At 48.0% G+C, this 16463-nt stretch overlaps 2 protein-coding genes across 2 annotated transcripts in view; both read right to left on the reverse strand.

The window, feature by feature from the left end:
• Positions 1-16463, reverse strand: part of LOC149525640 (uncharacterized) — a 238290-nt gene that overhangs the window by 48310 nt on the left and 173517 nt on the right. The window lies entirely within an intron of this gene.
• The window catches only part of LOC102458139 (antigen WC1.1-like), a 55359-nt gene that overhangs the window by 20253 nt on the left and 18643 nt on the right, over positions 1-16463 (reverse strand). Inside the window, exons 3-4 of the mRNA XM_089771780.1 lie at positions 2198-2512; positions 1657-1971 (exon numbers count right to left, since the gene is read on the reverse strand). Of these exons, the coding sequence (XP_089627906.1) occupies positions 1657-1971; positions 2198-2512 (630 nt within the window). The remainder of the gene's footprint in view (positions 1-1656; positions 1972-2197; positions 2513-16463) is intronic.

Raw genomic sequence — 16463 nt, forward strand, 5'->3', positions numbered from 1 at the left:
AAAGAGAGTTTCTATTTTTGACCACACGTGTCCTTTATTTTGTACATCAGGAAGGGGGGCCAGGGAGGAGTAAGTGGAAGGAGGTGAGGGAGGAATGGGGTACAAGCCCCAATGGGGAGGACTGGGGTGGCTCTGCAGGCTCCTTGGGGTGGAAGCTCTCCTGGAGCCCCCCGATTGACCTCCCGCTGGATGGCAGCCTGCGGCAAGTGCAGCCAGGCTGATGGGCGAGTGGTGTGATGTGCCAAGTGTGGGCACTCAGGACACTCCAAGCCTGGACTGCTTTGCTGTCCCTCATTGAGTTAGACAAGTGAGCAGGGAACTCGTGAGAACTGTCTGTCCGGGGTGGGGATCGGGTCCCTTAAAGTACAGCCCTCGGCTAGCCTGAGACAGCAGCTCCACGCTCTAAGACCTAATCTGATGCCCTGCCGGCACTCGGTTCAGGGTCCACTCAATGTGGACATGCTAGTTCGAATTAGCAAAATGCTAATTCGAACTAGTTTTTAGGTCTAGATGCAATAGTTCGAATTAGCTTAGTTTGAATTAACTATTTCGAATTAAGTTAGTTCGAATTAGTGCTGTAGCGTAGACATACCCTCTCAGACACCACATCCTCTCCTGCATCCTAACCCACTACTATGAGTTCCTTTTTGCACCCAACTCCTGTTCCAGACCCTACAGCCATTCTATAGAAAAGTGTGGCCCTTTAAAACTTGCCAAAATCTTGGAGCGGCCCCCATCAGAAATTATTGTCTACCCCGGTATAGATTTTAATTAATAGCTTGATTCATTTGAACTTTTGGAAAAAGAAAAATTCAATTTTCCTTTTCTTATTTGGGTTGACAAGTTTTCTCTCTTCCTCCCCCTTTCTGTGTTTTCATCTTTTCTTCCATTGGGGGAAAAAAAAGAAGAGAAAAAAGTAAAAAGAGTGTGAGAAAGCAGGGGAAATAATTTTATCAGGCTTTTTCAACTGGAAAGGTGAGAAAAGAATGTTAAAAAGTGAGATAAAGTGCTACTTTCTCTGTGGCATGGTGCCAGAAATACTCTTAGGCACTCAAGGGAGAGAAGGGAAATGTTCATTTTCATCACTTTATAATTCAGACAAGGGAAGGGATTTTGCTGCACTATGGAAAGGCACATCCCTGGCCCAGCACTGACCCCTTCCAAACTGCATAGCCTGCTGCAGTCAGTGTGTGGGCTGGACTACATGATCTCCCAGGTCTCCTCCAGTTCTGTGATGAAACCTTCTCAAGAAGGTGTCGAGACTATTTTACAGAAAGTGGAAAGTATGAAGAAGCTGCCAGCTGGGAATCTCTAGTAGCTCCCCCTCTAATTGCTGTGGCAGTGATTTGGAGAAGGATGGGGACATGGAATTGGGAATATTTATCTAACCCACAAGAGAATGTGTTGCCCCTGCAGCCCTGCCCTGCACAAGGACAGAGTTGTTGAAGTTTTTGCTGGAGAACCCAGGGCCTTCCCTGGACACAGCTGTTTCTTTGTGATGCTATTTACTGTGATTTTATTTTCCATAACTTTGCAATTATTGTACAAGGTTGAGGATCCAGCTGCCCCTCCCCTCGCTGTGCCCTGAGGTTCCCCTGCTCTGGGGCAGTGTCACACACTGAGGTGTCACTAATCCAGCATTGCTCCTGCACTTACCTGAGCAAACCACACCGGCATCATTGTCGTGTGAGCACGGAGAGGCCCCCAGGGCAGTGACAGGACAGTGCCCCAAATGAGGTTCAGTCCCTTCACAGTGAAATGTGTCTGCCCAGACAGGGCCGGTTCCCTTCCCAAAGTGCCCTCCTCCTGGCACCGACACAGCGAATCTGCAGTCGAGCTGACGACAGAGAACATTGGCGTCTGATAGATCCCAATGTGAGCCACAGAGGGTCCCCCAGGCACCAAGCACCTGGATCTCCACCCTCCCGGAGCAGGCTGTGCTGCCGTTCACCAGCCGGAACCCTGTGAGCCCTGGAGAGAAGGGAGAAGGGTTTAGAGAGGTGATGTCTTGGAGCTATTCTGTAGCAAATAGTTAACAAAAGGAGACTCAGGGGGCATTTGGTTCCTGTCTCATTATCTTGGCTTGTTTGGGGTTTTATCCAGCTCCGCTCCCTACACAGGCAGATCCCTACCTCACCTCACCCTAATGCAGAATACACAGGAGCGTGATTTTAAAGATGTTGCACTGAGTCCTTACTTGAGCACCTGACACCAGCATCGTTTGCATGTGAGCACGTCTGATTCACTCGAGAGACCCTGGGGCAGGAAAACAGGAGAGACTCATTCCCCACACACTGTAATTCTTCAGTCCAGACCAGCCCTTGTCCTTCGCCAAAGTGAGCGCCTCCGAGGACCGATGCAGCTATTCCACACTGCAATTCAGTACAGATGACGTTGGCAACTTTGAGATCAAAGTGCGCATCACAGACTGTAGCCCACGTGTCTCCATGTATTATCTCCACACGTCCTGAGCAGGCAGTGTCCCCTCCAACCAGCCGGGGCTTCACATGTCCTGGAAAGTCAATGAAGGCTGAAAATTATAAGGGGCCTTTGGTAGTTGGGATGCTTGAGTGCCATAAAACAGTGTCTAAATGCTGATTTCCTGTTCTGTGGCCTAGCGACGGCAGCAATAGAAATAAAAGGGCAATGAATAAAACATGAGGAAAGGGGGCACTAGAGGAAATCAGTCAATATACGTGAGACGACAATATGAAGAAAACTGAGAATGGAAGCTAAAGACCCCTAAGTGTAAAACTCATGGCTGGCGGGGCTATGAGCAATGAGTTTATGAGGAACAAACAAATAAACAAAGCCTAACAGTGGTGGAGGCCCATTAGAAATGGAGATGGTAAAACTGTTAATAATGAACCAGAAAAGCCAGAAGTGCTCAATAAACATTTTTAGTTGTGGATGACAAGAGGGTGTCTGTTCATATTTTGTGAAGAGGATGAACCGCTCTCCAGTCTGCTGGTACCAAAGGAGAATATTAAATGGCATCTACCAGAGTTAAATATTTTTAGTTATATCCACAGACCTGAATAGCTGATAAAACCACAAAATAATAGAAATGTTGGATTGGAAGAATAATATAAATGTTGGGTTGGAAGGAACCTCAAGAGGTGAGCTAGTCCATGTCCTCATACCAAGGCAGGCTTAAGTAATCCTAGGCCATCCCTAAAAGTTTTTTATTTAATTTGTTGTGCAAAGTCACCAGTGATGGCTGTTCCAGCGATGGCTATGTAAGCTATTCCATTACTTAATGAGGGCTATTGTTAGAAAGCTTTTCCTAATATCGAATATGAATCTCCTCCCTTGCTGCAGTCTAAGGGTAAGTCTATACTACAGCACTAATTCGAACTAACTTAATTTGAATTAGTTAATTCAAACTAAGCTCATTCGAACTAGCGCATCTAGACCTAAAAACTAGTTCGAATTAGCGTTTTGCTAATTTGAACTAGCATGTCCACATTGAGTGGACCCTGAACCAAGGTTAAGGATTGCTGGAAGCAGTGCCGGCAGGGCATCAGGTTAGGACTTAGAGCATGGAGCTGCTGTCTCAGGCTAGCCGAGGGCTGTGCTTAAAGGGACCCGACCCCCACCCCAGACAGACAGTTCTCAGGGTTCCCCGCTTGCTTGTCTAACTCGATGAGGGACAGCAAAGCAGTCCTGGCTTGGAGTGCCCTGAATGCCCACACTAGGCACATCACAGCACTTGGCCATCAACCCGGTTGCACTTGCCGCAGGCTGCCATCTGGGGAGGGGGGGTCAATTGGAGGGCTGCAGGAAAGCTTCCACCCCGAGGAGCCCGCAGAGCCACCCCAGTCCTCCCCATCAGGGGCTCGTACCCCATTCCTCCCTCACCTCCTTCCGCTTACCCCTCCCTAGCCCCCCTTCCTGATGTACAAAATAAAGGACAAGTGTGTTCAAAAATAGAAACTCTCTTTATTGAACAAAACTCAGGGAGACTGGGAAAAGGAGGTGGGAGAGGGGAAGAGAGAGGCTGGGAGAGGGGAGGGCAATTAAAATGATCAGGGGTTTGGAACAGGTCCCATATGAACAGAGGCTAAAGAGACTGGGACTTTTCAGCTTAGAAAAGAGGAGACTGAGGGGAGATATGATAGAGGTCTATAAAAGCATGAGTGGTATGGAGAGAGTGCATAAAGAAAAGTTCTTCATTAGTTCCCATAACAGAAGGACTAGAGGACACCAAATGAAATGAATGGGTAGTAGGCTTCAAACTAATAACAGAAAGTTCTTCTTCACAAAGCAAATAGTCAATCTGTGGAACTCCTTGCTGCAGGAGGCTGTGAAGGCTAGAACTAGAACAGAGTTTAAAAAGAAGTTAGATAAAGTCACGGAGGTTGGGTCCATGGAGTGCTATTAGCCAGAGGGTAGAAATGGTGTCACTGGCCTCTGTTTGTGGAAGGCTGGAGATGGATGGCATGAGACAAATGGTTTGGTCATTGTCTTCGGTCCAGCCCCTCCAGGGTACCTAGTGTTGGCCACTGTCGGCAGACAGGCTACTGGGCTAGATGGACTTTTGGTCTGACCCAGTACGGCCATTCTTATGTTTTTATGTTCTAAGATCAGGGCTCAGGGTTGGAGTCTCACTGGACCACCTTGATTTTCATGCAAACCTGCTCTTGGGTGGCCTGGCTGGCAGCTATCCTGCACTGGACGGCCACTTTCCTGTGCCTAGTGCGGAGGTCGTGAACGTTGGAGGCTTCCCCCCAAACCTCGATGAAATCCACGATGTCCGCTCTCGACCAGGAGGGCGCCCACCTCTTGCGGCCCCGGGTAGGCTCCCGGGAGCCACCAGCCTGGTCCCGGGAAGAGGCAGAAGTCTGGGTGGCAGCGAGAGGCTGGCTTGTGCCGTGCCAGGTGCAGTGTCTGCTGGCTGGGTGCTGGCAGGCTTGCACCTGGCACAGACACCGTAGCCAGCCCGTGCCCCTTTAAGGGCTCCGGGGCCGGGAGAGGGGCAGACAAGTTTCCCTGGTGGTGCCCAGAGTGGCCACCAGGGCAAGATTGCAAGGGCTAGCCTCCCACTAGTTCGAATTAAGTGGCTACACAGCCCTTAATTCGAACTACTTAATTCAAACTAGGCGTTAGTCCTCGTAGAATGAGGTTTACCTAGTTCGAATTAAGCGCTCCGTTAGTTCGAATTAAGTTCGAACTAGCGGTTTGTATGTGTAGCGCCTATCATAGTTAATTCGAACTAACGTCTGTTAGTTCCAATTAATTTTGTAGTGTAGACATACCCTAAAGGACAAAGAAAACAATTGACAAACAGGCTTTCACATATGTGCAGACTTTGCTTGGGTCTCCCCTCCGTCTTGTCTAGACTGAAAATGTCCAATTCTTTCCACATTTCATCATAGATCATGTTTTCTAAAGCTTTTACTCTGTTGCTCTCCTCTGGACACTCTCCAGTTTGTCTTTATTGTTCTTAAACAGTGATGAGTAAAACTGGACACAGCACTCCAGCTGAGGCCTCAGCAGTGCTAATTAGCACAGGACAATTACCTCCTGTGGCCTACCTATGACTTTCCTGTTAATTCAATTCAGAATGACACATCCTTTTTTCACAACAGCATCACAACTCAATCTGTGATGCACTCTAACCTCCAGATCACTTTCTGCAGTACTGCTGCCTGGTCTGTTGTTCACCTTTTGGGGTTTTTTATTTGATGTTTCCTTCTTAGGACTAGTACTTTGTGATTGTTTTTACTCAATTTTAACTTCCTGATTTCAGACCAGTTCTCCAGTTTATCAAGATCATTTTGAATTTTAAACTTCCCTTCCAAAGAGCCTGCAACCCCTCCCAGCTTCAAGCCATCTTCACATTGCGTGGGCCTATTCTCTCTGCCATCATCCAAGTCATGTAAGAAAATATTGAGTAGTAAAAGCCCTAGGACAGGGCTCTAATGTATTCATCCACAGGAACACAGCAACCCTAGAGAAAGGGGTTAAAGCAACTGACAGCCCATAGGCCCATGTCTTACCTAAAGTTCAGCAATTCTCTGAAAACCTGGGCTGACTCAGCTTATCCTAGGAACTCCTGCTTCTGGGAATTGTGTTTCAGATTCCTTCCTTGCAGCCCCTGCTCCACCTCCTCTTCATCAGAGCTCCCTTTTAACAATCCCCCAGCTCTCTGTGTAAAATGTCCTACCTGAGGGGCCTCTCCCAAGTTAGGGGGCTTGGCTCAAGTCATAACCAGGAGGGCTGACCAGCAGCTTGGTGGCTAAGGGGTTAACCTAGCCAGGTGTCTGGTCAACCAATAACAATGCAGGTAGGGATTTCAAACTGGGACAAAGGAATTTTTATCTTTTCCCTCCTTTGCTAGTGTCAGAGGGGTTTCTTCCAAGTAATAGGGAGATGGGAAAGGCCTGTCTCGCTCCAAGAAAAGTAGGGCAAAGTTTGGTCAAAGTTTTGAGCCCATGGGGGAGGAGGGTCCCTCATGAGTATATCAATTGGTGGCTCTTGCCATCCAGAAACCTCAACTATGCTTGCAACTGTAATTTTTTTTTTTATATTAAGAAAAGTTTGTTTTCTTTTTCTTACCAACTGGTATTGGTTCATTTTTGTGTCCTGAGAGGTCTGTTGGTCTGACTAGGAGTCAGCTACCAGTGATTGCAGCTTGTTTTCTCTTTTCTTTTCAAGCTCTTTGGGGAAAAGAGCTTGATGTACCCAGGAGGCTTTAGGCAGAAGGTTTCCCAAGTGATCTCTTCCCTGGTTTTCTTGGAATTCTTGAGTGGTGGCAGTGGATATTCCCTCAAACTACAGGTATTCAGATTTGGGCGGGGGGAGGGGGGGGTTGTACCAGAGTCTGTAGAGACAAGGTTTTGGGGTGCTCTTGCGTGCCCCCACTTCTGCATTTGTCATGGCAGAGTGGGGAACAGCCTTGACAGCTCAGTTTGGCCAGATTCAAAAGTTCAATGGCCTTGACACCTGTATTGTCAGTTACGTACCAGTGTCTGGGTTCTCTGAGCCACTCTCTGCCTTCCTGAGATATGTGGGGATCTCAGGTGGGGGCTACCCTTTGCACCCTGGTGGAAAATGTGAAACTAGCAGGAAAAGGAACTGAGGTACAGATAATATTCACAGAAATACAGGTGTGCCCCAAAAGACCCTTGGATGTATCAATAGGGGAGTAGTGAAGAGACCTGACTGAAATGCAGAATTTCCAGTTTACAGGACATTTTACTATTTTAAAGTTTCCTGTGAGCTGAAAATCGGGCTTAAATTAGCTTTGGAAACTCCAGACCGTGGTGTATCCAGATTTGCTACCAGGAACTCCAGAGGATGCTGAGTAACACTGACATTCTTGTCAGTTTCATCTCTGCTAACACCAAGGCAAGCATGCTAATTTCTCAATCCACTGCTGGGACTCTGGGGGTATGTTTAAAATACACCACTCTTACAACAGAGGAATGTAAATTAGATGTATAGAAAGTGCAAATGAAGCCGGGATTTGAATTTCCCATGCTTCATTTGCATATTTGCATCCTGGGCGTTCTTTCAAAAAAACGCTATTTCAAAAGTGAAACCGTGATCTCAAATTCTGGTTTGTCAGATAAGTTCCAACCAGCTCCCGTGGGGAGCTGCATCCAGTTTTAGTGCCCACATTCTAAGATGGATGTTAAAAAACTGGTGAGGGCACAGAGAAAAAACCCACAATAATGATTCTAGAGCTTGAAAATATGCCTTGCAGAGAAATATTTTATGGAGCTTATAATAAAGATGACTGAGAAGTGCCTTGACTGCAGAATACAATAAGTACTGTCACAGGGACAAGCATGGCAAATTAATGGCCTTCAGAGGCATAAAAAGAACCAGTGGATAGAAGGTAAATGCAGATACATTCCTGTTAGCGGTACAGCACGCGTTTTTCACAGTGATTGTGAGGAACAAATTACCCAGGGAAGCAGAAGATTCTCCACATTCTGAAATGTTCAGAACAAACTGGTTGCCTTTCCGGAAGATGTGCCTTAGCCAAACACAAGTTATTAGATTCAGTACAGGAGTAGTTGAATTATGTTCCCCTAAATTCTATTATTCTATTATAGTTAAATAGAATTAAGTTCTCTAGCCTTTGTTACCTAGGAGGTTAGACTAGATGATCTAAAACTCCCTTCCGTTCCTAAAATCTTTAAAGCTATAGCCTGGTGTACACTAGCACTTTAGGTCGAATGTAGCTGCATAAGATCAATTTTCTAAACACTATCACACTACCAAGGCCATTCTGCCAAGTTTAAGGGCTGCTGAAGTCTATTTTGGATACTCCTGCTTTTACGAGACGTGTCACTAATTTTGAGCTTGCATGGTTGAATTTATAGTAGTGTAGACCCAATGTTGATAAAGTTTATGTTCCTGGCCTCCAAGAGGCATCCCAAAGTGTCTCTCTGTGGCCACTCTGGCTGTAACTTGTGCCTCTCCTGCTCTCCTGGTGGACAGGAAAGGACCCAGGAAAGTCTGAGTTCCATTTCCCACATGGTCAGCGTTGCGAGCACACCTCAGAGCAGACAGCACAACTGAGCTGCAAACATACCGATTCTACAACCAGCTGCGAGTGATCCTAGAGTGGGACCTCACCAGCTAACCAAGCCAGATCCTTGAGTCAGTCAAAGATATTTCAGGCAGCGTGTGAAGGACAGCGTGGTTGTGGAGAGAGAGGAGGAGGAGGGCAACGAAACTAGCCAGCCAGTGAGCTGAGAAAGCCAAGAACTTTTCATCACTTGGAGACAATCCCCTTCTCACAGGGTGTCTCACGGTCGGGCACTTATCCCAGGGAGGGCACTTCTGGTGAGTTCACAATTTTTTTTCTTGGTACAAGCTGTTTAAGGCAATTCGGTGTGATGTGCCGTGTGCTCTGTGCCTACACGCAGGGCCGGACTAAGGGGTGGGCTAGCCGGGCAGCTGCCCAGGGCGCCAACCTACGGGGGGCGCCCAGCTCCCAGCAGGCTGCAGCGGCTGCCCGAGATGGAGGCCATGTTAACCCCTGCAGCACTGGCCAGCAGTGCCCTTCCCCCCACGGCCACGGGGCCCTGCACGGCTAGGTACAGCCCACCCCAGGCGGCCCTGGGCTACATGCCATTGGCGGTGGCCGAGCCAACTGGGAAGTGCATATGCTGTGCATCTACCTACGCGCCCCAGGGGTGGGCCCGCGCATGCACCGTGCACCCAGAGGAGGGGCCGCGCATCCCAGGGACGGCGCCATGCACCTGGGGCCCAGGGCACCAAAATGGCTTGGGCCGGCCCTGTCTACACAAGGGACCAGAACAGCTTGAGAACTTGTCTGGAGGTGGAGCAGGAATCCTCCCGCACATCTCCATGAAGCGCTCGGATAAGAACTCTTTGATCCTTCTCACATGGTTTCTGGGGAGGCCTTCATAGAATGAAAGAGACCTCAAGAGTCATCGACTCCAGCCCCCTGCACAAAGCAGAACCAACCCAACAAACCATCCCAGCCAGGGCTTTGTCAAGCCAAGACTTCCTTATTCCTTTCTCCACGGTAGGACACCTTCCCACGCCAAGCCAGCAGTAAGTGGCCTGGTGTCATTGCAGCCCAGAGCATTGCACACAAGGCCCAGGTTTCTGGCCTCATCCAATCAGCATCAGCTGCCCCTCACTCTGTGGTTCAGAGAAGACCAATATCTCAGAGATAAGATAAGAGATAAGCTCAGAGAAATTGTTGGTAAGGTCCCATGGGAAGCAAGACTGAAGGGAAAAACAACTGAGGAGAGTTGGAAGTATTTCAAAGGGACATTGTTAAGGGCCCAAAAGCAAACAATTCCGCTGTGTAGGAAAGATAGAAAATATGGCAAAAGACCAGCTTCGCTTAACAAGGAGATCTTGCATGATCTCAAAATAAAAAAGGAGTCATATAAAAAATGGAAACTAAGACAAATAACAAAGGATGAATATAGGCAAGCAACACAGGAATGCAGGGGCAAGATTAGAAAGGCAAAGGCACAAAATGAGATCAAACTAGCTACAGGCATAAAGGGAAACAAGAAGACCTTTTATAAATACATTAAAAGCAAGAGGAAGACCAAGGACAGGGTAGGCCCACTGCTTAGTGAGGAGGGAGAAGCAGTAACAGGAAACTTGGAAATGGCGGAGATGCTCAATGACTTCTTTGTTTCAGTCTTCGCCGAGAAGTCTAGAGGTGTGCCTAACGTAGGGTATGTCTACACTACAATGTTAGTTCGAACTAACGGACGTTAGTTCGAACTAACATTCATAGCCGCTACACTAGCGCTCCGCTAGTTCGAATTTGATTCGAACTAGCGGAGCGCTTAGTTCGAACTAGGAAAACCTCATTGTATTACGACTAAGCCTAGTTCGAACTTACTAGTTCGAATTAAGGGTGTGTAGCCCCTTAATTCGAACTAGTGGGAGGCTAGCCCTCCCCAGCTTTCCCTGGTGGCCACTCTGGCCAACACCAGGGAAACTCTATGCCCCCCTCCCGGCCCCGGACCACTTAAAGGGGCACGGGCTGGCTACGGTGCCCGTGCCAGGTGCAAGCCTGCCAGCACCCAGCCAGCAGACCCTGCACCTGGCATGGCACAGAGCCACCCACCCGATGTCCCCCAGCCCATCCCCTCTTCCCGGGACCAGGCTGGCGGCTCCCGGGAGCTTGCCCTGGACCGCAAGAGGCGGGCACCTTCCTGGGCTAGTGTGGACATCGTGGACCTCGTCCACGATCTCCGCACTAGGCATTGGAAAGTGGCCGTCTAGGGCAGGAGAGCTGCCAGCCTGGCCACCCAGGAGCAGGTGTGCATGAAAATCAAGGAGGTCCCTTGAGACCCCCGACCCTGAGCCCTGAGCTTACAATGGCCGTCCTGGGTCAGACCAAAGGTCCATCTAGCTCAGTAGCCTGTCTGCTGACAGTGGCCAACCCTAGGGACCCAGGAGGGGATGGACCGAAGACAGTGAACAAGCCATTTGTCTCGTGCCATCCCTCTCCAGCCTTCCACAAACTTTGGGCAGGGACACCACTTCTACCCCCTGGCTAAGACTACTCCATGGACCCAACCTCCATGACTTTATCTCACTTCCCTTTCAACTCTGTTCTAGTTGTAGCCTTCACAGCCTCCTGCAGCAAGGAGTTCCACAGGTTAACTATTTGCTTTCTGAAGAAGAACAACTTTCTCTTACTAGTTTCAAGCCTGCTACCCATTCCTTTCCTTTGGTGTCCTCTAGTCCTTCTTTATGGGAACTCAGGGAGAACTTTTCTGAATGCACCCTCTCCACCCAACCCCTGCTTTTAGAGACCTCTATCCTGTCCCCCCTCCGTCTCCTCTTTTCTAAGCTGAACAGTCCCAGTCTCTGTAGCCTCTCTTCATATGGGACCTGTTCCCAACCCCTGATCATGTTAGTTGCCCTCCCCTCTCCCAGCCTTTCTCTTCCCCTCTCCCTCCTCCTTTTCCCAGTCTCCCCCAGTTTTGTTCAATAAAGACAGAGTCAATGTTGGAAGAAACGTTATCTTTATTTTGTACATCAATAAGAAGGGGGGTTAGGGAAGGGTAAGTGGAAGGAGGTGAGGGAGAAATGGGGTACGAGCCCCCGATGGGGAGGACTGGGCTGGCTCTGCGGGCTTCTGGGGGTGGAAGCTCTCCTGCAGCCCCCCGATTGCCTCCTCTCCCCAGATGGCAGCCTGCGGCAAGTGCAGCCGGGCCGATGGCCGAGTGGTGTGATGTGCCCAGTGTGGGTACTCCGGGCAATCCAAGCCAGGACTGCTTTGCAAGCGGGGCACCCCTGAGAACTGTCTGTCCGGGGTAGGGGTCGGGACCCTTTAAGTGCAGCCCTCGGCTAGTCTGAGACAGCATCTCCATGCTCTAAGTCCTCCTCTGATGCCCTGCCGGCACTGCTTCCGGCCATCCTTAAGCCCTGTTCAGGGTCCACTCAATGTGGATTTGCTAGTTCGAATTAGCAAAACGCTAATTCGAACTAGTTTTTAGTTCTAGACGCGTTAGTTCGAATTAGCTTAGTTCGAATTAACTAACTTAGTTCCAATTAACTAAGTTAATTCGAATTAGCGCTGTAGTGTAGACGTACCCGTAGCGAATACAAGCAGAGAGAGGGTAAGTTTAGAAGATAGGATACACAAAGAACAAGTTAAAAATCACTTAGGAAAGTTAGATGTCAGCAAGTCACCAGGTCCTGATGAAATGCATCCCAGGATACTCAAGGAGCTGATAGAGGAGGTATCTGAGCCTTTAGCTATGATTTATGAAAAATCACGGCAGACAGGGGAGATTCCAGAAGACTGGAAAAGGGCAAATATTGTGCCCATCTATAAAAAGGGGAATAAGAACAACCCAGGAAACTACAGACCGGTCAGTTTAACGTCTGTCCCAGGGAAGATAATGGAGCAGGTAATTAAGGAAATCATATGCAAACACTTGGAAGGTAATAAAGTGATAGGGAATAGCCAGCATGGGTTTGTGAAGAACAAGTCATGCCAAACTAATCTGATAGCTTTCTTTGATAGGATAACGAGCCTTGTGGATAAGGGAGAAGTGGTGGATGTCATATACCTAGACTTTAGTATGGCATTTAATACGGTCTCGCATGATATTCTTATTGATAAACTAGGCAAATATAACTTAGATAGGGCCACGATAAGGTGGGTGCATAATTGGCTGGATAACCATAGTCAGAGAGTTCTAAATCCTGCTGGAAAGGGATAACAAGTGGAGTTCCTCAAGGGTCTGTTTTGGGACCCGTACTGTTCAATATCTTCATCAATGATGTAGATATTGGGATAGAGAGTACGCTTATTAAGTTTGCAGATGATACCAAACTGGGTGGGGTTGCAACTTCTTTGGAGGATAGGGACATAATTCAAAATGACCTTAGCAAGTTAGAGAAATGGTCAGAGGTAAACAGGATGAGGTTTAATAAAGAGAAATGCAAAGTGCTCCACTTAGGAAGGAACAATCAGTTCCATACATACAAGATGGGAAGCGACTGTCTACGAAGGAGCATGGCGGAAAGGAATCTAGGGGTCATAGTGGACCACAAGTTGAATATGAGTCAACAGTGTGATGCTGTTGCAAAAAAAGCAAATATGATTCTAGGTTGTATCAACAGGTGTGTTGTAAGCAAAACTCGTGAAGTCATTCTGCCGCTCTACTCTGCACTAGTTAGGCCTCAGCTGGAGTACTGTGTCCAGTTCTGGGCACCACATTTCAAGAAAGATGTGGAGAAATTGGAAAGGGTACAGAGAAGAGCTACAAGAATGATTAAAGGTTTAGAGAACATGACCTATGAAGCCAGGCTTCATGAACTGGGCTTGTTTAGTTTGGAAAAAAGAAGATTAAGGGGAGACATGATAGCGATTTTCAAATATCTAAAAGGGTGTCACAAGGAGGAAGGAGAAAATTTGTTCCTCTTGGTTTCTGAGGACAGGACAAGAAGCAATGGGCTTAAACTGCAGCAGGGGAGGTTTAGATTGGACATTAGGAAAAAATTCCTAACGGTCAGGGTGGTCAAATATTGGAATAAATTGCCAAGGGAGGTGGTGGAATCTCCCTCTCTGGAGATATTTAAGAACAGGTTAGATAGACATCTGTCAGGGATGGTGTAGACGGAGCTTGGTCCTGCCTTGAGGGCGGGGGGCTGGACTCGATGACCTCTTGAGGTCCCTTCCAGTCCTATTATTCTATGATTCTATGATCTCACATGGCAACCTTGATGCAGGAGGAGGGGAAGCTGTTAGCTAGTAGCTGCTGCCTCTGCTGTGAGCATGGCTCAGCCTCTGGCACCTCCTCCCTTCCTCCCTCTCTCCTGCCTGCAGGCTCCTGTGGGAGGGTAAAGTAGCGCTCTGGCAGGAAGTGGGGTGTGGTGGACAGAGAGGAGGGAAGCCGTGTGAGGCATCGCCATTCCTCACTGTCATGACCAGTCCCTGCACTCCCTCCTACCTACAGAATCGTGCCCTGGTAGGCCCCTCGCCACACCTATCTCCAAATTGTGTGAGTCCTGATGTTCCCTTGACAACGCCAACGTCTGCCTGCTGTACAGTGGCCACTTGAAAGCATCACTTTGGCATTGCAGGGAGCACAAAAGTACATTCCATTGTCTTTAGAGAGGCCTTTGCTGTATGTGAACAGATGGGGGTTTAGCTCCACAATGTCCCCCCTGTGAGGTGTGCCCTTGTCACTTTTTGTTACGCAGGAACAGCAGGCGGCTCCCTGCATGCTCTCCCCGCTCCAGCGGCTGTCTGGTCACACAAACCCGCAGGCGAGGACAGACAGGTGAAGACGTGTTTCAGGAGCAAGTGGAGAGGAGGCAGACGCTCCTAAGGAGACATGTGTGCAGCACAGGCCCAGACAGCGGAAGGGCAGGAGAGGAGAGGGGGCAGGAAACTGCAAGGGAAGCAACAGGAGAATTTCTTTCCTCTCTGCTGGCAGTAATGGGGCACCTGGCAGTGTGCCTCAAGAGCTCTCCACAGAGCCCCCCACCCTCCTCACCCGGTTCTATAGCCTCTCCCCCCAGGACATGGGGTATCTCAAGGACAGCTTGACACTCAATCTCCAGGGCTTCAGAAGGCCAAAGGCTGTCCTTCTTGTGGTTCTGAGTCCCCCTTTGGGTCCCACCATAGATTTGGTTTTTGTCCCTGCTGCCTTCCCTAAATAAAAATGCATGGTCTCTGAACAACAGTCAGAGTACATAGCTTGTACTGCAGGGGTGAAGTGGGGAATTACAGGCAGGCACACTGAATGCAGGGGCACTTCTTTGAGAGCAACTTGCATAACTCTCAAAATTAGCCATTCAGAAAACTCTTTCAAAGCCTCCCTGATTGGCACTGCCCCATGCTGTGCTCTCCCTAGTGCCTGCTACCTGGCTGCCCAACATCTCTGAAAAGGTCTCTGCCTCAGCCCCCCACCCTGCCAGATAATGTGCCCCTTGCTCTCACAGTATTATGCAGTACTCATCAGGCTGCTGCCACAAAGGCAATGTTGCATTCACTCAGGTCTATCCTAGCTGGTCGACTCCTAAATCTTCCCACTAAATGCCCCAAAGCCCGTTCCACCTCCATTTTGCACTTGCTAAGCCTGTAGCTCAGGGGTGTCCAAACTTTTTTCAAAGAGGGCCAGATTTGATGAAGTGAACATGCGTGAGGGCCGACCATTTTGCCTGACATTCTTTGAACCATTAAAATTAAATGCAAATTAACTATTTTATGCAAAGTTTATTGCAAACGGCATACTTTTCATTTCGTCACATGGATGACAAATCTAAACAGGTGTTAAATCACTCTGCCTTTCATATCTGAAGGCCAGATGAAAAAAAAATCCAGGAAGCTGAAATACATGTCAGGAACATTGTAAAGTACATTACATATTATTGGTAATAAATGTTGCCTGTCAACTTTTAAGTTAAAAAAATATGAACAGGAACATAACACCAAGTATATATGTTGTGTCCAAATATATTTATAACTGATTTAGACCAACTGACATTAACTGAGATTTTACAATGTATTCATCTCAATTGAAAAAAAAGCTTGCCTGCACTAATGTGAAGGGTGAAACTGAGATCTGGACTGCAGCACATAGGCTAGGTCTGGTTCAAAGGCATTGGTTTTGATGCGCAAAATGTCACGCAGGTGAGAGTCACTTAGTCTTGTCCTCACGCGGTTCTTGTTAAAGTTCATAGCAGAGAATGTCTTCTCACACATATATGTTGAGCCAAACAAGCTCAGCATTTTCTTAGCCAATGTTCGAATCTCTTGAAACCGGCTCTTATCCGGTTGGCGGTAAAAGTTCACAAGAGAGAGCTGTTGGTGACGACTGCGTAACTCGCTGTCACAATGCAGCTCAATGAGCTCGAGCTGCAGCTGATCTGGAGCATCATCGGGGTCAACAGAGAATGGAGAGGAGAAAAGGCTGATCTCCTTTTCAATAGCTGCAAAATCCTGAAAGCGCCGTTTAAACTCCCCATCCAGAGATGCGATGTCTGTTGCATACCTGCTCGTTTGCGCACTGATATTGTCCTGTGGAAAACTGTTCATTATTTCCTGCAACACTGAAAAATGTATGGTATTGGGCTGTGTTTGTGACAACTGCCTTATGAAAAGTTGCAGCTTTGTTCCAAAGGCTTTGAGGTGTGAATAAAGCTGGTTCACCGCTGCATCTTTCCCCTGAAGACTCGTGTTCAGTACATTCAGATGCTTTGTTATGTCAACTAGAAACCCCAAATCAGCCAGCCAAATAGGATCAGATAGTTCTCGCATTGGTTGTCCCTTTGTTTCCAAGAATTCTCCGATTTCCTTTCTGAGAGAATAGAAACGCTGCAGTGCAGACCCCCGCCTGAGCTATCTTACATCGTTGTGATATAAAACATCTTCGTATTCAGCCTGGATGTCCAGTAGAAACTGTTTAAACTGGCGGTGGCACAGGGCTTTAGAGTGAATAAAATTAATAGTCTTTAGCACCAGTTTCATAACATGATCA

This window comes from Pelodiscus sinensis, chromosome 1 (assembly GCF_052426305.1).
Source record: "Pelodiscus sinensis isolate ZL-2025 chromosome 1, ASM5242630v1, whole genome shotgun sequence".
NCBI classification, from domain to species: Eukaryota; Metazoa; Chordata; order Testudines; family Trionychidae; genus Pelodiscus; species Pelodiscus sinensis.